Below are 24,620 nucleotides of genomic sequence, written 5' to 3'. Positions count from 1 at the left end.
TTTAATCATTTGGGGACTAGTCGATGTAAGGCAGATACAAAATGTGAAATTCGCGTGTTTAACTTTAATAAATGTGTTCGATACTGGCTACCTTTATAATACATTTTGAGGGCAACCTACATTTTTGACAATTCCTTACCGTCTTTTAAACATATGGGACTCTTATGTTGTTATGCTAGGTGTATATTAAATATATATAATAAACTCACCGCCCCAAATTCCTATTTTCAGTTGTTTTTTATCCAAGTTTTCGACATAATCACCTAGTACCTTATTTAGTACATCGGTGACCACTGATTCGAAAACCATATTGTTGCGGCCACAAGGTTACACGGATGATCTGGTCGTCAAAAATGTATGTGGCAGGTATAAAATTTTAAACAACAGCGCTAATGTTGAACATTAAACTTTTCAATCAATTTTCATAAATCTTTAATAGCACTTTTTATTTATTACAAATTCGGTATGTTTAATTTTATATCCTTATTGATTTTGTCACAATGATACTGCAACACAACCTAAACGTTGAAAAAATGCACAACTAATAATATTTTTAAAATTCTCATTAGCACTAATATGTTCACATTGATTTGACTTATTGTTGTTTTCTGATATACAAAAAATAAAATAAATATTATTATGACATCATCAAACGCGAATCGATGTCGATTGCAAATGGCTCAGCCAATAATATCACACGGAGCCATATATGACTATTTAATATAAGCTATTGTATTTATAAACAAGTATTAAATTTTATCTGCATTATTCGCAACCAAACTTTTTTCAATTAAACTTTTTTCGTCGCACCGAAAAAATTGCGTTTAAAAGCACTAACCACATGAAGTTGCAAGAAAATTCCAATTGGACCAACTAACTTTTAAAGGCCAAAAGTTCGAAGCAAATACTAAAACGAAAACCCGAAAACAGCTGTTCATTATTGTGATTAGCCCTCTTACAGGGTTGCATCAGAAAACGTCAAAATGCATTTGAAATTTTCATTGAACATATTGCAGGGTGTTGCAAAAATCATACAACACCAAACCATAAAATTTTAAAAATATCAAGCGAATCACGACTAACCGAAACACCAATACATTAATTGATTTGTTTGGAAATCATATATTCACACAATTAGGAGTTTCACATAGTCTTATAAAGTTATAACTTATAACGATCAGTGCTCAGAGTTGTATTTGCGTAAACTCTTGTATGCAATACAACAACATATTTTTTAAACTAGTATAAAAATTTATGATTTTACGATGCTTTATGACGCATTATGAGTACCCCAAATAAAAAAATGGTAGAAAAGGATCACTACTGAATGATAGTACGAAACCAATCACTTTCCAAGTAGTTTTGCCATCTTTGCTTTTGTAACTCAACTTTCGCCGAAATGTTTGGTAAGCCTCTGGAAATTAACACATATCTGGGTATTATAAATTGATAATAAACTTTTTTTCAAGCCTCAAGTGCTTTTACAACAAAAACTAAAATTATTAAGTATCATTATTTGGATCAGATCTATCGTAGTTAACTAAATCTATATTCATTGCATACGTTTGTTACAATTTTCACGCCCCCTACATATGTTTCGTATATTTCATGCCGTTCCGCCATTGCTAACTTTACTCCTTACCATTTGCGGCAACATCGGAAGTATTTCGCGTTGTTTAGTTATTATTTAGAGAAAATCGATCATTTATCTTAATATTAATATATTTCACATAAATATCAATTAAAAATGGCTGATGTACTCGATATTGATAACGCGGAAGAGTTTGAAGTTGATGAGGATGGTGATCGTAAGTAAAAACATATTTGACTATTAGAGAACCTTACACGCTAAAGCAATACTTCATACATATTTATTTTGCTATAGAGGGCATTGTACGTCTAAAGGAGAAAGTCAAGCACCGCAAGGGTCGCGGATTTGGTAGCGAAAGTAATTCCCGAGAGCCTATACAAAGTTATGAACGCGTACGTCACGAAGATGAGGATGAACTTGAGCCGGGTCCACAACGTTCCGTTGAGGGCTGGATATTATTTGTTACTTCAATACATGAGGAAGCCCAGGAAGACGATATACAAGAGAAATTTTGTGAATTTGGTGATATTAAGAATATTCACTTGAATTTGGATCGACGAACCGGTTTCTCCAAAGGTTATGCGCTAGTCGAATACGAGACCCATAAAAACGCGTTGGCGGCAAAAGAAGCATTGCACGGTACCGAAATTATGGGTCAAGTTATACAGGTAGATTGGTGTTTTGTGAAGGGACCGAAGCGTATGAAGAAATCAGAGAAGCGAAGGAGATAAAAACTGAAAAAATGCTGATATTATATCAAATAAATATGTTAAAAAAAACTATTTAAAATGATTTCCGTGTAATGTGTATTTAAAAATACAATAAATGAAACTGATATCCAGACTGCGGCGTTTATATGCAAAGAAATAATAAAACCTTGCAATTTTACTTATATTTAGTTTATTCCAACTGCATAATTATATACACAAACAAAATATATACCGCGAAGTCCCTTATTTCATTTTCTTTTGATGTAGTAAATGTTTTCTCATCGCCTTTTGCTTGTCCCGGAAGCTTTTCTTCACCTTCGAACGTGCCTTATGTCGCATCATCACAAAGTTCTTGCGTTTGCGATTTTCTCGGTTCGTTTTGGAACTATTTTCGTTCTTCCGTCCGTCCTTCCAACCAAACTTTTCACGACCCTCACGCCCCGCTTTTACTGTTTCTAATCTTGACTCTTTGTCGTGTTTGCGCTTTTTGTAAATCATTTCAATGCTATTTAATTTTACAAATTCTGCGCGGTCTTTTTCTAGTGGTCTTTTACGAGCATTTGTAACCGTTTTCTTGAGCTGCGCGGCATTGATGCGCCTGAAATCTTCATCGGTGAAAATACGTGTCATAGCTAATTCTTGAGCTGCCTCTTTAACGTCAAGAACTTGAACACCATCTTTTTCTTTACTTTTCTCACCATCCTTACGATTTGTGTTCTTCTTCAACGGTTCGCCACCTTGTGTCTTCGTTGAGTTTTCGTCTTCTACACCATCCTCATCCTTACTTTCATCTTCCTCGTCTTCATTTTCATCATCCTCATCCTCCTCTTCACTTTCATCTTCATCCTCGTCTTCTTCAACTTCATCACCACTCTCTTCTTCATCATCATCTTCCACATTTGCACCTTCATCTTCACTGTGAGAAACATTTACCCATTCTCCGTCATTGGAGTCACTATCGCTGTCATCATCACTTCCCAAATCGATTTCTTTGGAGTTCTTAAGCAAAGCTTCTGCTCCAGGTATCGTTTCGTGCACTTCCACCTCACCATAAGCGCGAATTTTGCGCTCTGCTTGTGCTTCTGTTAGGCGACCACGGTCTTTTTTATGCAGCAATGCCGGCAACTGTTCACGATATAGCATAATAAGTGAACGTGCGGCCATCATAACAGATTTCTCTTTGTACGTTTTGTACATAGCCAAATCTCGCAATAGATCCTCTCCCATAGCCAAGGGGCAGCGCATGCATATTTCGCGTGTTGCATTTAGACCAATGGCCATAACATCGCTAGAATTACGTTCTGTAATGAAATTATTAGCAATTGTTTTCAAAACTGGTTCTATAATATCGCCAGGCACCAACTCATGGGAGGCTTGTGCCGCGAACTGCATTATGCGTGTGACTTGTCGTTGATGTGGTTGCAGGAATCTGGTAATATATGGATAATAACCGAACAAGAATAGCTCATGTATACCAATCAGACGTGAGATAACATCCAAATGCATCAGTTTGACCTCGAAGCGCTCGTTTGTTGATTGCAGTTGTTTGAAAAGACCCTCGGCCATGCCTTGGGGATTATGCACTAAGTGAATGCCAGAAAAATTGAAAGCCGGCGCATTCTTCTTTTTCTTCTGCGCTTTTACGGCTTGCTTTTTAATTTGTTCTAATTGCTTCTTCCGCTTCTTTGTCTTTTTATTAACACGATTTTGCATGATAGCACCTTTGAGGTCTACTTCGTTGTCACTGTCGGAATCATCGGAACCCTTTTCATCTTCATCATGTCCTAAAAAGAATTTTAAAGATGCCACAAGCACCTGTTTATAAAAATATTACTAGTATTTCAACAACTCTTCCTTTTTTTTCGCTCATCATACCTTCATTATTTTTGAAAAGCAGCCCACTGTTGCTATAACGTTAACGGTTTTTTCATCATTCCAAATATTCTTTTTATATAACTCAATCATAATATCTATTGACATCTTGGCAGCCTTTGGGTTGGCATCTTTCAGCATGGAGTACATGAAATTTTGCAATGTCTATTGGAAATAAAGGATTTCAGTTAATGTTTACAATTGCAAACTTAATATTGCACATACCGAGTTAAGTTTCATATCTTTGTGCTTGGCATTCATATTTTTTATATCATTTATGATATGTGTTTGTAGGAAAGAACGCAAGTTCTTATCAGGACAGCTTAAAAGTTGAAAGAACAATTCCAACAAATCAATAGCTGGTATCAAATTCTTATTACGCATCAATATCAAAGCCTTAACGAAGCAATTGCGCATAATAGGATCCAATGTTGTAGCATGATTTTTCAACAGGTCCACTAGATGTTGTGGGAATTTTTCACATTCAGATGGATAACATTGCGCGACCTGCATTAAAAAAACACTTGTTAACATATTAAATAAATACAATTTAAATGAACCAACCTGCGCTATAAACATAATCAGTTCATCTAAAGATTTGTTCTCCTCACTAGGATTGAGGGCAAACACTTCCAAACTACTAAGGAAATGCTGATACTGTTGATGGAAATCATCCTTGTATGAATCGGGATCACGTTTTATAAGATTTTGCAGCTGCGGCAAATTGTCGGGCAACTGATTGTTGTGACGAACCATCTTGGTTTCGATGAGAAAGCACAAGAAAGTGCTGTTTTACAACTATTTTTTGGTAAAAACCAGAATAAAATTCGCCCAATTGCGTTTTTGTAGCCAAACACGTTGTTGGCCTCACGCAGCTTCTTGAAAAAGAAACAAGTCACAATATTTTAGTTTCTGACATTTGTTTTGTCTTCGTGCTTTTTATTTTGATTATGATTTTCAAAGTAACATTGTTTTTGTAAGTTTCAGGGTTACCGAACTTTTCAGAGCTATTTGTTATCAATTCCGATTGTGGGTATATTAAAGGATATAATTAATATATTAATAAGCACACGAGAGTAATGAGAACGATGTACTTAAACAAATACTGTGGTTAAAAGACCGTTTAGGAAAGAAAACTAAATTAAAGAGCTCTGTGAGGCAACTCTGTAAATTTCCTATTTGAAATGTCACGAGCTTACTTCAGCTTTTCGGGATTTGGTGATCTAACTCTAACGTATGCCTCTCCACTAAAGTTGAGATATTGTTAGTTGCTTAAAGCCGTTATTGCTTAAATAATGACGTTGTGTTGTCTGACCACCTGCTTTACACAGTATCTGCGCTCTTTGCTAACTTATCTTTTCGTTTTTCACGTGATAACAGTCACCGGCTCTCTTTCATATAAAAATTGTTATTTGTTAGTTAGTCTATGACAAATAAACAACTTGTTACTTAAGTCAGTTGCTCTTGATGCGTTTTCCATATAAAGTTGTGCTACACCAAAAACATAAATACTGATAAACAAACTAAACTTATTATATTTTAACATTTAAACATTACTAACTATAACCAATATGGAAATGAGGTTACGGAAACATATTTTTCCCAGGCGATGGTGTGATATTTTTTGTTTTCTGCTAATTGCACTATTTCTTCCGCCAATAGCCTTGTTTGATTTAGTTATTGTTGTACCGGCTATACATCCACCGGGCGCGTTTATGCATAACTTCATTTTTACTTTGGGCGTATTCTTATTTACAAATATTTATGGGAATATGTTTGCTACGATGTTGGTGGACACCAGCGTAGATGGTAAATACAATAATGTGACTTGTTAGTGAAACGAAAAAAATATTTAATAATACTAAATTGTTTATAGCTATAAACTTGGATTCGGTAATACCACGAAAACCACACACCAAAGGCTGGTATACCTGTAAGCATTGTTTAAGGTTGGTGCCACCAAGATCCTACCACTGCAAAGGTAAATAAATATTAAAATATATAAATAATACAGCATTAAATTTTTAATAAATATGTTCTATTACAGCTTGCAAAACATGCATTTTGAAACGTGATCATCATTGTGTATTTACGGGTTGTTGCATCGGCCACTACAATTTTCGTTTTTTTGCATTGTTTCTGTTTTATATGTTTATTGGTTCAATGATATCTATCGGCTACCTTACATATTACATGTTTTGGGTGCATGCTAAAATATTTCTTCATTTTCTAAGCTTCTATAAAATGATTTGCCCAATATTAATGACAATTGACGGTGGTATATGGGATAATTTACCACTGATATTTTATAATCTGAATGTAGTTGCGGTTGTTTTATCGTCCATACTATTGGTCTTTCATTGGATACCAATTATAAATGGAAGTACTTCGTATGAAAGACGTTTAAATTATCCCTATGGTAGAGACATATACACTAATTTGCGATCAATTTTTGGTAAACGAATGTATTTGGTGTGGCTGTCGCCTTTTTTAAGTAGTGCGTTGTTGGAAGATGGTGCGAATTGGGATGAAGGCGAAGGTATGCCATTAGTAAGGCTATCGCGGAAGAGAAACAAAAGACAACGTAAGTTACGTCAAACACGTAGAAGTCTTTCAGAGTAAAAGCCTAAGTACAATTTATGATTTTTAAAGACTTTCCTCTAAACTGTTGTTTTTTAAATAATAAATAATTTCTCATTATAAGTTTAATTAGAAGAGCTTCATTTTTCTGTAAAGATAATTATTAAATTTTTTATAAAATAACATTCAATTGTAAAAAAAAATCCGTTAATGATGTTATATTAACATTACTGGCTTATATATCATACTTAACACTTATCATAACAGCATAATATTTTAAGTATTATTTTTGGCTAACTCTATAATAACAACTAATATTTCGTTTTGCTTACACTAAATATTTTTAAAATTCGTATTTACAAATAAATTTGTTGGAAAATCAATGTGTATCTTATAACATATAAATTTATATTGATATATTATTTTGAAAAATTTCCGTCTAAAATCAAAACGTACTATAAAATACAAATGCTTCATATCATGGCAACCCTGTTCAAGTAGAATAAAATTATTCAGAAAAAGAAGAAGAATATTCGTTGCAAATTGGCAAAAATCTGTAGAAAATATTTGTTTATATTACTTAAAAGTGTTAAATAATCTTTAAAATACAAGCATAATAATCATATTAAATTTATTTTATTAAATATGCGGCTGCGGCGTAAGTTTTTTCCACGGACTTTGCGCGATATAGGATGTTGCTTAATGATGATAATTTTCATACCAATAACGTTCGTATTTGAGTTGACCGTTGTTCTCCCTGAGTTCCATGCTACTAATGGAACAATCTATTGGCTTACATGCTTATTTGGAATATTTCTTATATTTAACTTAAAAGCGAATATGCTAGCATGCATGCTGGTAGACACAAGTGCTAGAAGTTAGTTTGTGCTTGAAAATTAAATTAAAATATAAATTAATTCATATATCGTTCTTTTCTTGCAGCTGTGGTATTAATGCCACCGACAAATGAACGTCAACGTCACTATTGGCGATATTGTTCGGTTTGTGAAATGTTGGCTCCACCGCGTTCTTGGCATTGTAACATATGTGATACATGCATACTCAAACGGGATCATCATTGCGGCTTTACTGGGTCATGTATTGGGCAACAAAATCATCGTTATTTTGTTTTCTTTGTTCTTTATTTGGCTATTGGCGCCACATATGCCGCCATTTATAATAGTATCTACTTGTGGTGGTTGCATTCGGAGACTTACGGCAATTGGTTTACCGCTATAAAAATCGTATTTCCTATGTTTATGCTCTGCCTCGATGTATCGTGGCAAAATTTTTATTTGCTCATCTACATGCTGAATATAATTACAAGTGCTTATTCCATTGTGCTTATCGCTTATCATGCTCCTTTTATATTGCGTGGAGCTAAGAACTGTGAGCGGGATGCGAAACGGTATGATCTTGGCTTACGACGAAATTTGGAAATGGTTTTAGGCAAGCGAATGCACTTGACTTGGATATCACCATTCATCCAGAGTGAATTGCCGCATGATGGTATACATTGGGAAAACGTTATAGACGAGACGGAAAAGCGCCGATAAAACTACAGTATTGGCATATGCGAGTATAATTAAAGAATCTCTAGTCTAATTCCATATATTATGTGAATTTTTAAAAGCATTTATCTTACGTGAATCGAATTGTACACTGATTGTGGATTCAAACCAGTGTTTGTTTAATAAAAAAAATTTCTGTCTACAATTTTATATAGCTAATTTTTAAATTTGTTCTTAATTATCAACTTTATTGCCACAACAAAGATATTCAATCATTACGAAACTAGTTTAAATACAAAATAACTACAGATCATCCTTTTTAACAAATTCACTTGCTTACGAAGTTTTCCCCAACCAGTGATTTAAGTTTCGATAAATGTACCTCATTAAGGGTGAAACCAGCGTTGATTCTTTCAGCCATTGGTTGTGAGTCCATATTATTTTCGACAGCATATTGCAAGCAAGTTAGAGCCTTTGTAGGCGCCTTATTCTCAATGCAACTGTCAACATACTCCTGAAGACATTTTTCGGACGGTGTGCCAGGTATGCGATGTTGGTTTTTGTCGATATGGGTAAACACCTCGCTAGCTTTTTCAAAATCACCACTTCTCACCAATAACATCAATATATCACCAATCATTTTACCTGTAAACTGCAAATCCTTTGGCCGCCGTCCTTCGGGTTCGGCAATTTTCTTATAAATATCCAACGCGATTTTACCCACTTGCTCAGGTATAGATTGATGAGAAGGTATATCTGCGTGGGCAGGATTATCAACTAATATTTGGAGTGTACGTGTGACTAAACTTTCACGTGATATGTGATCAAAAATCACCATGTCGGACCACAAGCGCGGCATTAGCTCGACAGCGCCATTCATTTCGACAGCTTTCAATATTTCTTCCATTATACCCGGTTCTGGAATGTACACATTAGGTACAAGTAAATCGTATATCTTCATAAACTCATCGATAGGTTCAGTCTGACAGAGTAGCGCGAAATAATGTCGATAGTATACCGACTCTTTATAGGTATCCCCAATCAAATCGTAATTGTTCCCAGTATGCAATAATTCGTCGATTTTCTTGGCTAGGGATTTGTCATGTAAGTGATTGCGGCACACATCCATGGCGGTAGCAAAGAAATATGTGTCCTTCGGATGCTGTATAGTAAATTCACACCCCTTTATCTCATTCAAGATATCGACTATTATATGTGAAACAGGTCCTCGCTCTCGACAGAATATAATCAATAGATAGTAGTATGTACCTAGGCTAGGTACAATTTCCAATTGTTTGAATTCTGCGAGTACTTTTAGAGCGGAGCTGCGTGCGAATTTGAAGTTGCCGAAAGTGCTCACCACTTCTAGTAACGCATTTAATGTGCTCAAATTAGGACGCAAATGTTGATGAGCCATTTGTTGAAGTAAGTCGCGACATAGCTCCCAACGCTGATCCGCTGTTTCTTTTAAAAAATTCGATACACTTATAACGGCGTTAAAGGTTTGCGTGTCTAACTCAAATTGTTTCTCTGTGGCTTCTTGTAGCAGTGCATAAGCGCGTTCAGCCTATTATGTAAATATTTTAAATCAATTACATGCACATTACACAAAAAAAAAATATCACAAAGCTCACTTGGAAATACTTTGACATGCCCCTTATAAGTGCGGCATACGATTGCGCAGTTTTAGGTTCTATTTCACCGAAAAGCTGTTCAGCTAGTTCGCCATCCTTCCAAGTTTTACGATTGCGCTCACGTGCATCTGCATTTGCCTTAAACCAACGTTCCTCAATCCACTCTTCCGGCAATGGTTCCTCGTTGTTATAAAAGCATATGAGCTCGAGTAATTGCTGTTTCGTATCGTTGGTGATTTCAATACCTTTTTGCTTCATCAAATTGTATACTGTTATGGCATCGGTTATTTGCGAGTGTCGAATCAAGTTTTGCAATGTATCAGCATTTACATCGGATTCCTCGGTAAATACCATTTGTGGTGCAAATGCTTCAATAGACGGTTGAGCTTCTTGGTGCTGTAAAACAAATTGGATATGTAACATAATATAAAAACTTAATTAATTATACCGTAAATATTACCTTAAAAAGGTCGCGATGTTCCTCCTTTATAAACTTAGCAGCTTTACGTCCGGCCTCTTGTGCCATAGCAAATGTACGTTTACCCACATTAGACATTGGTATTAAGTAGGGATCGTCATGATATTTATAATGTGGTGCCGTAGGATCACGCCCTACTGTGCTAGCCAATGCATTTAATATGTCAGTAGGAGAACGTTGTACGCGGTTTGGTATTTCGATGCGATCTTCCGACGCAGCTACTTTGCTATTGAATCTTCCGCTGCTGGTGGCAAGAAACTGTGTTGTGCCGGTGCAAAGACGTGGTAACCGACGCGTTAAATACATCGTTTGTTATTGTATTACAAAACTTTATTGTATTTATTTAAAATTTGTTAAAAGTACTATTGTTACGAGAAAATACGCGCAAGTATTGCAAAAGTAAAAATTAAAAGGTTATGTCATGCCCTGGTGTTCCTTTGACAGCTGAACAGCTGAGCAGTGTTTATGGTGAGTTTACAGTGAAAAATTTTAGGTTCTTGCTTTTTATTGTAATTTAAGGGTTTATAGCAAAATTTTGTATAAATCGTATTGTCTATTAACATTTACGGTCTTCTTTATTTTCTATTTTAAACTAGTTAATGGTATACCAATGGTTTTTTAAATGTACTTATGTATATATTCATGGTAATTCACTCACCACCTGAGTCTAGCAGACTACCAGCGTGGCTTCCGCAAAGTGCCCAGCACCACCACAGCGTCCAGATAGTTTATGACCTCAAATAAAAACTACCTGAGAGGACGATCCTCGTAGCGTTGGACTTGTAAAAAGCCTTTGACAAAGTCAATCACACAACGCTACTTGAGGACATTGAACAATCCAAGCTCCCTCCAGGGTTGAATAGTTGAACTATGAACTACCAGAGCACTCAGCAATTATTTGTACTGTTTCGAGGTAAAAAATCCAAATTGAGAAGAATTGAACAATGGGTTCCGCATGGTGTTGTGCTCTCCACGTTGCTGTTTAATTTCTACATTTCGAAACTCCATCTACCGCCATGGAATCGAAATCATGTGCTGAAAAGAAAACGGCTATCACTCCGATATTTTTCGCTGCTTCTCTGCAAGGAGCCTAACACACTCCCCCACTAAATCCAGAACGACGATATTCACAAACTGGACGAAGAAGTATAGACTAGACCTTAACACCGCTATCGATGACGTTAAAATTCCAATTGTCAATAATCCTAATATCCCTTTAAGATGTTCAGTGTGACTCTAGACAACTTATTTTCCATCACTTAGTGCCAAAGTACAGAGCAACCTAAAGTCGTTATCCGGCAGCACATGGGGAAAAAACAAAAAAACGTTGTTGGCAATATACAAGGCAATTGAACGGATTGTTCTTAACTACGCCGCACCAATACGCACCATACTAGTACAACGCACATGAAGAAGCTTTAGACATTTCAGAACACTGCACTCCGGGTGCCTCTTAACGTATCCGATGGAACACCTCCAAAGTGAGGACCGTATGCTTCTGGTTAAGGAGCATAACGAACTACTCTTCAAGCAGTTTTGCTGGGGTGTTTTCGCAGAAATCAAGAGGTCTTTCCTTAACCATGTTGACAACATTACTTCAGATATGCACTGACCGCCACTCACAGTGGAGGCATTAACATCTTCATCGACTCTCTTTTAGTGAATGACGTACTTGCAGTCAAACCTCACCTATTGCAGACGATGAACACGAGTTGCTCCGAGAATCGTTCTGGATACTGTAGCATGTTAAACTCCTACATATCCAGAATCGACCAGCATACCAAGTGTATGTTCAGCATGACCACCTTTTTGCATGCCCATCTAATCCTACATATCTAACTCTCTTCTTCATACGGTCCGACTCCAACGAAACAGAACGTTTCCTAGGTTTGCCGTTGGATGACGTCGATGACAACTTATCTTGCCACCTAAACGGGCCATACAAATTGAACGATCCAAACTGATTCTTATTGCATGGAAACTTCGGTACCGGATACAATCAAATTTTACTGTTGTCCGTTCGTATTCGGAAGGTCATCGAACGTTGTCCTTTATATCCAGTTGCCTTAACTCAACTTAAACAAGCGTTCTTTGTAAGAGTACTTGGGGCTTAGACTCTGTTCCCACGACAGTTGGGTGTAAGTATCCAGAACAGACCCGGATTTTGATCCGACAAGGGCGGCCAACTCGGCATCATTCCCCGAAATTATTTTAGGAAGTTCTTCTGGTGCTACAAAAACCACATGCTTAGACTATAAACAGAAAAATCAAAATCGTTTATAAACCACTTTGGAAGCATCTTCAAGTCACAGTTTGCAGTAGATCCAATTACCCTTGCAAAATAATGCCGGTTTATGCACATACATAAATACATAATGTATGTAGCAACATTATATACATATGTACATAATTATATATTACGATTATGTGTGTGTGTATTCAGAGATATTTGACGCACCTTCAAGTGCGGCTTAAAAGCGCCGCTCAGCGAATCGCTGAAGTTAGTCTTTCTCGCGTTTGAATCGCTTAAGCATCAAAGTTCGTCTGATCAACTCATTTCGGCTTATTTTCATTCATTCTTACTCCGCGTTGCATATCAGTGATAAAATGTCCAAATTGGTATTGTATTACGACGATGTCAGCCCGCCAGTACGCAGTTGCATGATGCTGATCAAATTGTTGGAGTTGGATGTGGAATATAAATATGTAGATTTGTTTAAGGGCGGCCAATTGGAAAAGTCATTCTTAGAGGTGAAAAACCAATGAGATATGAATACGTGTTTTTGTTGTTAATTACTCGTTTTATTAAACTCACAGTTGAATCCGAATCACACAGTGCCCACTTTGGTTCATGATAATCTGGTTATCACTGACAGCCATATTATTCTTACGCACCTTTGTGAGAAATTCGAGAAGGATAGTAAAGACGAAAAATTATGGCCCTTATCGTATGAGGAGCGCATACGTGTGTGGAATATGCTCTTTTTCGAGGGCACGGTGCTCTTCCGAAGAGATAGTGAGTTTTTGGTGAGTAATTAAAAATAGTAAAAATAAGTTTCGTATGAAAAAGTTTTCAAAATTGTTTCTTTGTATTATATTAAAAAAAAAATATTAGTTAAAAATGTTTAACTTGAAAAATGTTTAATTTAAAAAACTCGTATTTCAGGACATAACTTTATATACATACACCATATCATTTAGGTACATCTTTTCCAAAAAACAAAAATTTCCAAATCTAAATGTACAAGGACTCTTGTGACTATCAGCAACTGATTAGACTCTCCATTTCAACCAATTTAGTAACAGCGTTTTGGCTTCAGCAGTATTAAATAATTTAGAGCTAAATTTACCCATGGCTTAAATCAATTTGATGGAATTTCGAACGTTGCGAAGCCACTAAACCACAAAAGTGTTCTAAATTCCCCCCTTCAATTTGAAGCGCGGTGACATGCTTACCTGCTTTATGGCTGCTGTAATTTTCAATAGATTGAAAAGTTAAGACCAATCGTTTTTCATCTTGAAGTGTTTTGGTGAAAGTTATGTGAAGACACTTTCAAATTTATCATATACTATACTTTGAAGTTGAAACTTAACAAAATTGTAGAAGTAAGAAAAACACTTTAAGTCCACAGGCGGAGAATGGCAATAGAAAGACGGAAAAAACTCAAAATATTTATTTTTTTTATCAGATTATCATAGACTATAGTTTTGACGTAGCCCCACAAGAAATAGTCTAACGGCGTCAAATCGCACGACCGTGGTATGGCGTGGTTTGCTGTTTCTATTGGTCTACTTTTGTAGCGTAGCTATTGAAAAACCCTTTAAATCGTAAAAAAACTTTAAATAACGGTGTTATAAAGTACTATAGAATATATGTAAGTATTTTTAACATAAATCTATTTTGTATTTTTTTTATGGTATGTTCAGTCCGGTATAGTGCGTGGTGGTTTTGCGAGTGTCGACTTAACTTTGCACGAACGCAAATTGTTGGAGGCGTACAATATGATGGAGACGTATTTGCGACGGCACAAATATATGGCGGGTGATCACGTAAGTAAAACAAAAAACCTCTTTATCAGCACTTTACTTACAAATTTGACCAAATTTTAAAATTTAGTAGTTAGTTTCTGTAAGAAATTCTTAAATTGTTCTAAATGTTTTTAATTTTTTTTGTAAACAAATACTTTCACTCGTGGCCATGCAAACCTTACCCTTATACTTTCTTAATTTTTTTCGGACTTTTTCGTTCGTTCGGGATTTTCTTCAATTTTGTCTTTTTTATGTTTTTCGTAAGCATAAGTAAACTAAATTATATTATCTAATTATAATTATAATTTTTAATTTATTACGTTCAATGAGTAAAACACAAATTAGCTTTTCTGTGCTTATACAAAAGCGGCATATTTTATGGTTTTAAAAGTGATACATCTACTAAACTTCGTGTTTCATTAAAAAAAAAAAATTAAGTAAAATATTAATTTCAAATATAGTGTAAATGAAATTAAATTAAAAAAATAAAAAATGTAATTTTTTCATCGCATGTCAGTCTCTTACATTTCGAGCTTATTTTGTAAAGCTCACTATCTTTCAATTGATTTATATATAGCTAAACGTGTTTTGTTTTTAATTTTTAATATTTTTGATAAATAACATGTCATTAACTTAATTCTAAATAAAAAATTTCTATACCGCAAAATGTACCGCTATCAAATGTAGAGAATTTTGAGTGGTAGATTTGCGTGGCCACGAGTGTATTTACATATATATTCAACTTAAAAAAAGTTTTTTTTTTTTATCTTAGGGGCATACATAGTGTAATAGTAAAAGTAAATTTTTGGAAATTTCAAAAAAAAAAAAAATATATTACTGTATTAATTGTTTTATATTTTGCGGGAATATTTATATGTATTTTAGGAAAAAAGTTTAAAATGTTTTTTTAAAGCATCCTAATGTAAAAATATATTCTCTAAAAGTAATGCACATATATCTTCACTACACTTAGCAGCCTTCAGTTTACTGTTATAATATTATTATTTCTCCCGATTTATTACGAAAGATCAATCAGACTAACCGCAATTTCATTTGATTAACTGGGGTGTCAGTTACCGAAATTTACACAAATTCATGCCTACACTACACACACACACACACATAAGCTCACATTTATATAAACCTATTTACCAACTATTTATTTATTTATGTGCATTTAAAATGTATCCCCACGAACGTACATACAATCTGCGTTGCGCCGGCAGATGACAATTGCCGATATCTCCATCGTGACCACATTGAGTACGGTGAATCTAATGTTTCCGATTGCTGCTGGCGCCGCAGATAGATGGCCTCTATTGAACGATTGGTTTGGGCGCATGCAAGCACTGCCGGTATATGACATTAATCAGACGGGACTGGAAAAACTTTGTGTTGTCATCGAACGATTTGGTAAATTTAAATTTCCGAATAGCGTAAGTGCGGCGCCGGACGAGAAGCAGCAACGCGAAGAAGCCGCTAGTGAAGAGGCAAACGCTGAGAGCCAAGCGCAAGCTGCTGAAAAGTAGTAAACAAATTTTTGCATAGAAGAACTGTAAACAAATATATTTAAATACATATATACATACATATATTGTGAATTAAATTTTTAAATACCTACTTACAAGAATATATAGATTTTTAGTTGAATAGTAGCAAGCAGGATTGCAAAAATTTTATTTAAAAAAATTTGTATTGAAAATTTAATTTATATCCTGACACATAGCTCTTAACCTAAATTCGTCGAAATCACATGAAACTTTTTCAAGACTCTAGATACCGAATATGATAACCTCAGTGCCCTAGATAGGCATATTTTCCAAGTGATGCTGTGGCCTGGTGTTAAATTTGAATAAAAACGGTTCAGTGGATCTCCTAGCCTCCTTACCTTACTTACCGGTCAAAGAGGTCAGTTAGGTTCCTTCTGTTTTTACTTCATATAATTGAACAGAGGTGGACCTAGTCAGAGTAGCCGGGTTCTACCGGCATGAGCTAGTGAGCTAGTCAGTACTAATGTATGCCGCGCTTGTATGGGGAACATCATTGCAGCCCAAAACGTATGCGAAAATCAATAGTTCGATTAAGCGTTTTCCAAATCCGTTGCAATTATTTAAGGTATCATGGCACCAGACACTACGGCGATGGAGCTCAAAAGAATTTTCAACGAAACAAAAAGCACTAGCAGAAGACTTACTAATGAAGAGAGAAAGCAAGAAAAGGCTAACTAAACTGATCAGAAACTTGCAAACGTGGATTGAGATGAATCACGGCGAAACTGAGTATTATTTGACGCACTTACTGACCGAGCACGACTGATTTATTATCTATAGGGTAGTCGAAAAAGTCTTTTCGTATTTCTTATCAATTTTCAACTTATTGTTTTTTTATTTTTACTAATAAATAAATATACAAATATATACTATACAATTTTGGTCGTTCACTTTTTGCCACTTTTCCGCTAGCGACATTATTCCATCAGATTGGTAGCACTGGAGATATACGACTGCAACGAATCTATTGCCATAATACGAAAAGACTTTTTCGACTACTATATTTTACGAAGAGTATGACTGCTCTTTTTGTGAAAACGGGAGTGAAAACGCGTGGCACATTTCCTTTCTGTGCCCTTATTATAAAGATGAAAGAGAGGAAATAGAGAGTAAAGAAACTTCTTGAAGAGCGGCAAACCCCTGGACAGAGAATGGAGCGCGACAGTACTAATAAAGCATAGACGGAAAGAGTGGCAAAGAAAAAGCAAGAGATGGATGTAGAGAGACGAGAGGAGGAGTAGACAAATTTGTAGATGTACAGCTGACCGGCTAAAGCTTCTCTTTGTGAAGAAATGCCTGGCGGCGGTCTCGCAAGGAAAATAAAGAACTATGGAGTCGGAGTTAAGATTTAGTACGTAGGCGTCTTATTTCGCCAATCCTGCAAACGCTAAAACTGGTGGGGCATGATCTCGGATGAGACGTATTCTTAGCGATTAAGATGAAGAGTGCTCAATGATAACCGAATATTTTTGGCCCGAACGCTATGGACTTGGATAATACATGGTTCCAACAGGACTGCGCGAAAGTCACAATCGATTTATTGAAAACCAACCAAAAGTCAATTGGCCGCCCGTCTTTAGACTATTTTCTGTGTAGCTACGTCAAGTCTATGGTCTATGCCAACTAGCCAGCGACGATTGATGAAATTCGTACGAATATTGAACGTGAAATTGTAACAGTATCAGTCGAATGTACTTTTACAGGAAGAAAGAATTTCATTGATATCTCAAATCGTTTTTGTTTTATTTAAATTTTTGTAGCGCTCTTATTGAAAAACCCGTTATGTAAAATTAGATTGAACTACTTTTTTAATTAATTTCAAAGAGGTCAGTTGAGGATTATCGCTCCTTCCTTTACGAACCAATATAGGAGGCAGACAAAGCTTTCAACCCTCAGCCGGTACTGCAAAATCTGGGAGTATTTCTGACATGAACAATGTTTAGTTAAATCCATCTGAATGTGGCATAAAACTACAGGTAACGTAACTCTAGAGTAGAATAGAACAGAGTACGACACAATTGGAAATAAAAGCTCGAATAAGCACCAAATCTAACCTGTAGAGTTAATATTTTAATAAGGATCTCTTCTTAAAAAGGAAAATCAAAGCTATGGTTGTTTTATGTCATGTTAAGACTCTAAGGATTTTTGCCTAGACTCTCTCATTTATCATCTGATGGAAGATTTTCATGATATGTATACCTTTCTACTATTATTGCGGTCACATGGAATGCAATAGAATGATAGAGTTAGAGATGATGCGAAGATTTTACTTTTACTTTTTCAGTTGAAGTTGGTATACAAGATCCAACAGATTCATTACACTCGTTTCAATTACATTTCAATCTTCTAATTTGTATGTAACAATCATTTGAAAACTGTTCCTACAACTCATTGCTTTCTAATTCCATTTCGGTGTAATAAAACTGTAAACTCAACAATCAGTCTCTTTTTACAAATCAAGGTGAAAGTCATGTGTAAAATTTTCATTTAATTTCAAAATTCAAGCATTTTGGAAATGATTTGTATAAAATTCTTCTAATCATCAGCAAAAACAATAAATTGTCAGTGTTTTTTAACGTCTTTCTTTAACTCAAAAATAAAACTTAACTAATCACATTGCAAAAGTGAAAATTGCGTGAAATTTTGAAAATCAAATTATAATCGTTCCACGAAAATGTTTGCCAATAACAGTAATTATAATGTGCGTCCAATTTTGTATTACGACGACATAAATCCGCATTCGCGTGCCGTTCTAATGATTTTGAATATGTTGGATGTCGACATTGAGCTGCGCGCCGTTGAGATGATCAAAGGTGAACACTTGAAACCGGCCTATGCGAAAATCAATCCAGCACTCACCGTACCGACTATGGTGCACAAGGATCTCATCATCACCGGCAATGCGATATTCTCTTATGTTTGTGAGAACAATGACAACGAAAAGGCAAATCAGTTGATTGCTTTGAAATGTTACAAACGGCATTGTTGCGTTTTGTCGCGCCTATTCTTCGAGAGTCAAGTCTTGCATCGCATACATGGACATTTGATGGTAAGTACCCAGTGGTCTACGCGTCTTTTACCTGTTTACAATGATTGTATTACAGACAGATTTAGTGCGAAAAACCATTTACCAAACAGATGTGGATTATCATCAAAAAAAGGTGGAACATGCCTATGATGTAATGGAGGCGTATCTGAGCGACAGCCAGTTCATGGCGGGATCTGTGGTGAGTGGAGCGGTGTGGTCATTTTGGGGACGTGTGGTTTAATAGGAGAGATCCTTAGGATTAACAAGGCAACTGTAAAATTGAGGAAGTTGAAATAGAGGGTACCTATAACTGTTCTGTTATTATTTTTAGATATATTCGAAGGAGTTTCGAGGTTTCAGTTAATGGCGATTAAATAAAAGTTTTCGAGTCTCATAAGTGAAAATAGAACAGTTATTTTAGTTATTTTAAATAATGTTTAAAGTAATGAGAGAAAAACTCCATTTAAATTCTGAATTCTTTTTAAATACTTTTTTATGTACTTATTCTTTAACATTATCTGAACGAACGAAGATACTTATTCCGGCACCGATTTCAAAAAAGGCTTAACTCGGGGTTCTTTATTTTCAGGGTATTTTAATTAAATTGTGTTGCTAAATTCATACAAAATTTGTAAAAATCGGTGATATTTTTTAGTATTTTTGTGGGGCTATGATTCTAACTCTTTTAACTCAATGTTCTCCTCTTTCAAAAGTTCGCTAAAGTTGCTAAGTTCTCTGTTGGAGCTTTTTCATACCATTTTAAGAGTCTATTTTCTATCACTTTTCCCCCATTCTCTTTATTGTAGTTAACTGCTGCTGACATTTCCTTTGTCGCTTGCCTTGGCGCCTTGGACATGATGTTTCCGATAGATGGCGATCGCAAAAGATGGGAGAAATTGAATGATTGGTATAGGCGCATGCGCTCACTATCGATACAGAAAATCAACGAGTTCGGCATTGATAAGCAACGTCAAATCGTCGAATATTTTGCAAAATTCCAATTCAAATCAGATATAAAACGTTTCACCACCGGCTTGCGCGAATCTCAAATACCAGGCTTTCCATCACGTCCGGATCGTTGTAGCGTTAGCATACAAACCGTTAGTGGAGCAGAACCGACACTTGATATTTTGAGCACAAAAAATAATATCGGTAAAATAACGTATTTAGAAGAACAACCTGCAATGAAAGTTACTGACGAGAGAAACGTAACAATGCAACCAAATGCGCTGAAAGAGGGGGTGGCTCCAAAAATCGTTAATGAAATCAATAAAATTGCCAAAACGAAAATTAACCAAATATTGAATGAAGAACTTGAGAAGGAGCTAGCACGATTTTCGGAACCTAATTTCTTGCCTCCGCCAATACCTGAGGAGCCAAATCCATCAAAAACATCCGTTACAATTTTGAAAGACATGGAAAAGTCGGTCGCCTACTCTGAAACGCCAAAAGATGAGAAACCCATTTTGACAGATAGAAGTTTAGGCGGCGCGCACAAGGAGAGACCACCAGTGCCACCCAAGCGTAAACGCTATTTGCTATCGAAGGCAGAAAATTCGCAAGATTTAAATAATATCGCGGAAAATTCACAAAAACCCGATGCAACTGAAGCATCTGAGGATACATTGAATGTCTTTGGAAATAATGATTTATGTCCAGTATCAGATAAACCAGAACGCATTCAAGCCAATTTAGCACCAATGAACGAGAGCCAGGAACACAAGTTAAGTCGTTTGAATGGTGGCGTTGAGTCAACAATTCTTCTAGGAAATATTAAAGAAAATGAAATTAGATTACAACCGCCAACAGCTGACCCATTAATATCAGCTAATAATTCGAGGGAGACCAATAAAGTGTCACCGAAAACTTCGGAAACCATAAAAATCGCGAAAATAATAAATGGTCCGATCTCCAGTATCGGAAACCTATCTGAAGCTTCTCCATTTATAGCCGCTTGTAATTCGAGAGAGCCCTATAAGGTGTCGCAGAAAGCCACAATTGCCACGAAACCCAACAGCCGTGCAAAAAATCACGCTACTATGAAATTGAAAGCAGCAGAAGTTCTACTACCAGAGGGTTTACCGATTAATGGGCAACAAGCAGCTCTTAGTTATACTCGTGGTGCCGCCGCGCCCAATTTACTGTTACCTGCGCCACCTCCATCACCAGAGAATTACTCACAAGATGAAGAATTTCCACCGCCACCTTCGGAATTATTAATACCAAAACCAAAACCGCGAGCAAAGACAACACCTAATACAAGGTTAGTAAATTCCAAACCAACGGTTGAACCAAATGAACGGTTGGGCAAGAAAAAAAGTGTGAAGCCCAAAAACGGCGTTGTAGTCGAAAGCACAGTGAAGCTTTTACGTAAGAAATCAGGTGATTTGAAGTCATTACCGGGAAGAAAATCTCTCGCGTCAGAATCTAAAGTTTGCAAACTCGCACAGAAATTGAATAGCGGTGGCTTATTTGCAAGTGGCACGAGGTCGCCTTGTTCTAATCGTTCTCAAGGGTCCATTGTTCGGGGTCGTGGTAAGAAAGTGCCAAATACATCAAATGTATCAAAAGCCATACAAAATTTTACAGCGGACACAAAGGTTTCCCCGAATGCTAAACATCTAGATAAAAAAATACAAAAATTGAAAATCGATTCGGTAGGAACGATGGTCGAAAGTTCTGATTCATCGACCAATATCATACAAAAACTTATTGGTCACTCGTCCAAATTTAGTGCAACAAAGCAATTAAAAGTCTCTAATATAGGAAATCAGCTAAGAGTTGAAGGGGGCGGCCACGGGACTCCTTCACAAGCGGCTGACGGCCAAAATGAATTCCAGCAGCCAACAGTTATCGTAGTGAAATCAAAAACAATGATGAAAATGTTAGACGAACATAGATATGAAGAGCGCTGCCAACAGAAATTTCCAAAGTCGCCCAAACCAAGACCAAAAATTCCATCAAATCTAGTTAACAAGGAAATGAAGCCAGCAAGCCAAAATTTTGTAGCGAGAAGTAAACAGAAAACATATCCAACTCCAACACGATTTCAAACAAAAAATTTCAAAACTGTGGGGAGTCCTCAGCCAACAAAATTCTTTGATACAAGTCCATCTAAACCTGGACAGAGTTTCAATAAGCAACAGCCCAAACTAGTCGTAGAGAAGAAACCCACAATTAAAAATAAAAAGAAAAGAGGTACGAAAGCACACTGCGATATTATGGCCAACAAAACAGCATCTCCTTTGAACGAAGCTTTGTCTACTCCAACGTCATTACTAGGCACAAATGCAAGCCTGCAGTACGCGCCCGAACATGCAACACCAACATCCGCAGTAGGTACTGTTAGTAGCACATTGAAAACGCTAACTGAAACTATTCATATCTCCCCAAAACTGACATCCCCGCCAACTAGTAATTCGGATGACACCATTATTGCAGATGTGCCGGTAAAAGTAGGCATGGTGGCCAAGGCACTACGAACATTGAACGTTGCAAACTTGAATTTTCGACCACCGTCCTATAATATCAGTAAAGAACTAACTTCTGCGACTCCTCCACTTCCTCTACCACCATCCTATAGTATCACTAAAGAACTAACTTCAGCGACTCCTCCACTTCCTCCACCATCGTCCTATAATATCGGTAAAGCACTAACTACAGCGACTCCTTCACTTCCTCCATCACCGTCATATAATGACAGTAAAGATCTAACTTCAGCGACTCCACATCCACCACCGCCGCCAGCAAATCATCGGCATCTTGCCGCAACTTCGCCATCATCATTGCCAGTTAAAGATGTTCTACCACGGGCTGGTACGATAGCAAAGGCGCTACAGTCTTTGAGCGCCGTTACTTCGGAAGCAAGTCCGTTATGCGGCACAGTTAAACCATTTCGAAAAACTGACTTAAAGATGAAATTTATGGAATCGGCAAGAACGTCAGAAGTAACAGATAAAGCTTTAAACAATAATATTACTAGTAATGCCGATGAAAAAATTGACGCGAGACCTTTGGCCGAAATACTCACAGCAACAGTAAAGCAAATAAACAAAGAAAGTTCCGATGACACTAAATCAACCACACTGTCCGAGGGGATTAAGGAAGTGTTATTAAAAATGCAAACTCTGCCAGAGAAGAATGTGATGCCAGTTGTTATAGTAAATAACATGACTGAAAGTACAAAACCTTTTCAAAGCGCAGTCATAACACCTTCAACGAGCGTTATTACTGATCTTAAGAATTCAGCAGATAAAATGATTGTACAATCCGAGTCGAACAATCCGCTATTAACAGTGCAGCCTTCGTTGAATTTGGGAACTTTGCACGAATCCGTAGTATCGCCGATCGTATGTGAACCCGTACAAGTATTGGTACCAACCAAGAAAGTATCAATCGCCGAGCCATACGATATGGCAAAAGCGTACCCCTCATGGGCTGCACGCACCGAGGCCAGCATTTTATCTGCAAGTGATGTTAAATCATCCAAAGAAGAAAAGAATAAGCTTGAAGCATCCAAAAACAAACGTTATGTTATAGACAGAACCATGATAAATGACGGTATTGTAGATATGGAACCTACACCACTACCGGGTCAGCCGAATATTATTATTACTGGTTATACGCCCATGGAACCTAAAAACGTCGCCCCTTTGTTTGTTGGCACAAGTCGCCCGATAGGTAATATGATAGCACCAGCACTACGACGACCCACAAACGGTCCACGTACTCATGGGCCCTCCGCAAATGTGGTGATTTCCACTTTTGGCTACACGCCAATGTCTGATTTAGATACCATTCCGGAACATCTCATACATATGCTTAATAAGCCCATATACATTGAGCAGCAAACAGCACCGCCTACACCAGTTTTCAGTGCAGCAGCTGCACCAGTAACAACAGTTGGAGAAGAGCGCACACATGTTCCTCGTCGTAAAGGAGATAGACCGTATCCGACAGCACATAGAAGTGGCAGCCAGCGGAGGACTGATCAAAGTATCAATATTAGAGGGCGAGTTATGTGATCGATTATTGCCAGCTTTCAAAATTATTACTAACGGTAACGTAGTTTGTGGGTCATATATAAGAAATATATAAGAAGACTTTTTTTTTGTTTTTTTCTTGTCGTTTAGAATATATACCAAATCTAACCATAGCTACTGTAATATTATGATGTAATTATCGTGCAATAAAACTGCTAAAAATAAAGTAATCAATGTGAAACAAAAATTATATTAGGCTTGCCACGAAATTTGTAACACCCAGAAAAAAATGTCGAAGACCCTATAAAATGCAAGATTTGGACAACCAAGACATAATAAATATGGCATATTCCTTAGGCAAATAATGCTACTAGAAACAAGAAGGGAAGAATAGAACAGTTAAAATTACATAGTCTCGCAATTTCAAATAATTAAAAGAAATGTATCACTAAATTTTGTGATATATTGGAACGCATATTTTTAAATATGACTTATACTTGTAGTATGAGGCTGCAAACGGTATCGACAATGTCGATTAGACTCTTTTTTGCGTTGATACCTTACTTAAGAATTGTTATAGTGTAACGGCCAGTGTCCCGTTATAGTTGCAGTATGTATGAAAAAACTATTCCTGGACCTATGTAGTAAGTCCTTG

The 24,620-nt window shown here is 36.5% G+C and overlaps 8 protein-coding genes across 9 annotated transcripts in view; 5 read left to right on the top strand and 3 right to left on the bottom strand.

Moving 5' to 3' along the window:
* Nucleotides 1–898, bottom strand: part of LOC120773018 (vacuolar protein sorting-associated protein 13) — a 71,604-nt gene extending 70,706 nt beyond the window's left edge. The window contains exons 1-2 of one of the 2 annotated variants that reach the window (XM_040101946.1): nt 839–898; nt 210–518 (exon numbers count right to left, since the gene is read on the bottom strand). In XM_040101946.1, the coding sequence (XP_039957880.1) occupies nt 210–309 (100 nt within the window). In that variant the 5' untranslated portion in view covers nt 310–518; nt 839–898. Of the gene's footprint in view, nt 1–209; nt 519–838 lie in introns of those variants that run through there. The other variant, XM_040101947.1, reaches the window with a different exon arrangement.
* Nucleotides 899–1,633: 735 nt separating this feature from the next.
* Nucleotides 1,634–2,466, top strand: LOC120771289 (RNA-binding protein 8A). The gene is made up of 2 exons (XM_040099220.1): nt 1,634–1,808; nt 1,886–2,466. The coding sequence occupies exons 1-2, from the start codon at nt 1,748–1,750 to the stop codon at nt 2,320–2,322; spliced, it is 498 nt and encodes a 165-aa protein (XP_039955154.1). The 5' UTR covers nt 1,634–1,747; the 3' UTR covers nt 2,323–2,466.
* Nucleotides 2,467–2,474: 8 nt separating this feature from the next.
* LOC120771288 (protein SDA1 homolog) lies at nt 2,475–5,046 on the bottom strand. The gene is made up of 4 exons (XM_040099219.1): nt 4,738–5,046; nt 4,399–4,680; nt 4,177–4,338; nt 2,475–4,116 (listed from the first exon to the last, which is right to left on the bottom strand). The coding sequence occupies exons 1-4, from the start codon at nt 4,927–4,929 to the stop codon at nt 2,545–2,547; spliced, it is 2,208 nt and encodes a 735-aa protein (XP_039955153.1). The 5' UTR covers nt 4,930–5,046; the 3' UTR covers nt 2,475–2,544.
* A 481-nt stretch (nt 5,047–5,527) lies between these two features.
* LOC120771326 (probable palmitoyltransferase ZDHHC24) lies at nt 5,528–7,036 on the top strand. Its single transcript, XM_040099271.1, has 3 exons — nt 5,528–5,982; nt 6,050–6,154; nt 6,221–7,036. The coding sequence occupies exons 1-3, from the start codon at nt 5,745–5,747 to the stop codon at nt 6,793–6,795; spliced, it is 918 nt and encodes a 305-aa protein (XP_039955205.1). The 5' UTR covers nt 5,528–5,744; the 3' UTR covers nt 6,796–7,036.
* Nucleotides 7,037–7,215: 179 nt separating this feature from the next.
* Nucleotides 7,216–8,474, top strand: LOC120771453 (probable palmitoyltransferase ZDHHC24). The gene is made up of 2 exons (XM_040099464.1): nt 7,216–7,630; nt 7,696–8,474. The coding sequence occupies exons 1-2, from the start codon at nt 7,399–7,401 to the stop codon at nt 8,307–8,309; spliced, it is 846 nt and encodes a 281-aa protein (XP_039955398.1). The 5' UTR covers nt 7,216–7,398; the 3' UTR covers nt 8,310–8,474.
* Nucleotides 8,475–8,483: 9 nt separating this feature from the next.
* On the bottom strand, nt 8,484–10,776 carry LOC120771452 (protein PTCD3 homolog, mitochondrial). Its single transcript, XM_040099463.1, has 3 exons — nt 10,359–10,776; nt 9,899–10,294; nt 8,484–9,831 (listed from the first exon to the last, which is right to left on the bottom strand). The coding sequence occupies exons 1-3, from the start codon at nt 10,680–10,682 to the stop codon at nt 8,593–8,595; spliced, it is 1,959 nt and encodes a 652-aa protein (XP_039955397.1). The 5' UTR covers nt 10,683–10,776; the 3' UTR covers nt 8,484–8,592.
* A 2,118-nt stretch (nt 10,777–12,894) lies between these two features.
* Nucleotides 12,895–15,987, top strand: LOC120771913 (glutathione S-transferase E14-like). The gene is made up of 4 exons (XM_040100200.1): nt 12,895–13,127; nt 13,194–13,403; nt 14,304–14,426; nt 15,632–15,987. Exons 1-4 carry the CDS (start codon nt 12,984–12,986, stop codon nt 15,932–15,934), a joined length of 780 nt encoding a protein of 259 aa, XP_039956134.1. The 5' UTR covers nt 12,895–12,983; the 3' UTR covers nt 15,935–15,987.
* Nucleotides 15,988–18,552: 2,565 nt separating this feature from the next.
* Nucleotides 18,553–24,160, top strand: LOC120771912 (flocculation protein FLO11-like). Its single transcript, XM_040100199.1, has 3 exons — nt 18,553–19,004; nt 19,060–19,182; nt 19,790–24,160. The coding sequence occupies exons 1-3, from the start codon at nt 18,630–18,632 to the stop codon at nt 24,005–24,007; spliced, it is 4,716 nt and encodes a 1,571-aa protein (XP_039956133.1). The 5' UTR covers nt 18,553–18,629; the 3' UTR covers nt 24,008–24,160.
* The last annotated feature ends 460 nt before the right edge of the window (nt 24,161–24,620 follow it).

This window comes from Bactrocera tryoni, chromosome 3 (assembly GCF_016617805.1).
Source record: "Bactrocera tryoni isolate S06 chromosome 3, CSIRO_BtryS06_freeze2, whole genome shotgun sequence".
Taxonomy (NCBI): domain Eukaryota; kingdom Metazoa; phylum Arthropoda; class Insecta; order Diptera; family Tephritidae; genus Bactrocera; species Bactrocera tryoni.
Note: the sequence above shows the minus strand (reverse complement) of the source record. Positions and strands in the feature narration are given on the sequence as shown.

Excerpts from the sequence above, each read along its gene's own strand:
- LOC120771453 (XM_040099464.1), top strand. The coding sequence starts at position 7,399 with ATGCGGCTGCGGCGTAAGTTTTTTCCACGGACTTTGCGCGATATAGGA. Across the intron at positions 7,631-7,695 it reads GGTAGACACAAGTGCTAGAA|CTGTGGTATTAATGCCACCG; the intron begins GTTAGTTTGTGC and ends CTTTTCTTGCAG.
- LOC120771326 (XM_040099271.1), top strand. The coding sequence starts at position 5,745 with ATGGAAATGAGGTTACGGAAACATATTTTTCCCAGGCGATGGTGTGAT. Across the intron at positions 5,983-6,049 it reads GGTGGACACCAGCGTAGATG|CTATAAACTTGGATTCGGTA; the intron begins GTAAATACAATA and ends AATTGTTTATAG. Across the intron at positions 6,155-6,220 it reads AAGATCCTACCACTGCAAAG|CTTGCAAAACATGCATTTTG; the intron begins GTAAATAAATAT and ends GTTCTATTACAG.
- LOC120771289 (XM_040099220.1), top strand. The coding sequence starts at position 1,748 with ATGGCTGATGTACTCGATATTGATAACGCGGAAGAGTTTGAAGTTGAT. Across the intron at positions 1,809-1,885 it reads AGTTGATGAGGATGGTGATC|AGGGCATTGTACGTCTAAAG; the intron begins GTAAGTAAAAAC and ends ATTTTGCTATAG.
- LOC120771913 (XM_040100200.1), top strand. The coding sequence starts at position 12,984 with ATGTCCAAATTGGTATTGTATTACGACGATGTCAGCCCGCCAGTACGC. Across the intron at positions 13,128-13,193 it reads TGGAAAAGTCATTCTTAGAG|TTGAATCCGAATCACACAGT; the intron begins GTGAAAAACCAA and ends TTAAACTCACAG. Across the intron at positions 14,427-15,631 it reads AATATATGGCGGGTGATCAC|ATGACAATTGCCGATATCTC; the intron begins GTAAGTAAAACA and ends TTGCGCCGGCAG.
- LOC120771452 (XM_040099463.1), bottom strand. The coding sequence starts at position 10,682 with ATGTATTTAACGCGTCGGTTACCACGTCTTTGCACCGGCACAACACAG. Across the intron at positions 10,295-10,358 it reads AACATCGCGACCTTTTTAAG|CACCAAGAAGCTCAACCGTC; the intron begins GTAATATTTACG and ends TTTGTTTTACAG. Across the intron at positions 9,832-9,898 it reads GCATGTCAAAGTATTTCCAA|GCTGAACGCGCTTATGCACT; the intron begins GTGAGCTTTGTG and ends TTTACATAATAG.
- LOC120771912 (XM_040100199.1), top strand. The coding sequence starts at position 18,630 with ATGTTTGCCAATAACAGTAATTATAATGTGCGTCCAATTTTGTATTAC. Across the intron at positions 19,005-19,059 it reads GCATACATGGACATTTGATG|ACAGATTTAGTGCGAAAAAC; the intron begins GTAAGTACCCAG and ends ATTGTATTACAG. Across the intron at positions 19,183-19,789 it reads AGTTCATGGCGGGATCTGTG|TTAACTGCTGCTGACATTTC; the intron begins GTGAGTGGAGCG and ends TCTTTATTGTAG.
- LOC120771288 (XM_040099219.1), bottom strand. The coding sequence starts at position 4,929 with ATGGTTCGTCACAACAATCAGTTGCCCGACAATTTGCCGCAGCTGCAA. Across the intron at positions 4,681-4,737 it reads TGATTATGTTTATAGCGCAG|GTCGCGCAATGTTATCCATC; the intron begins GTTGGTTCATTT and ends TTTTTAATGCAG. Across the intron at positions 4,339-4,398 it reads AAGATATGAAACTTAACTCG|ACATTGCAAAATTTCATGTA; the intron begins GTATGTGCAATA and ends TATTTCCAATAG.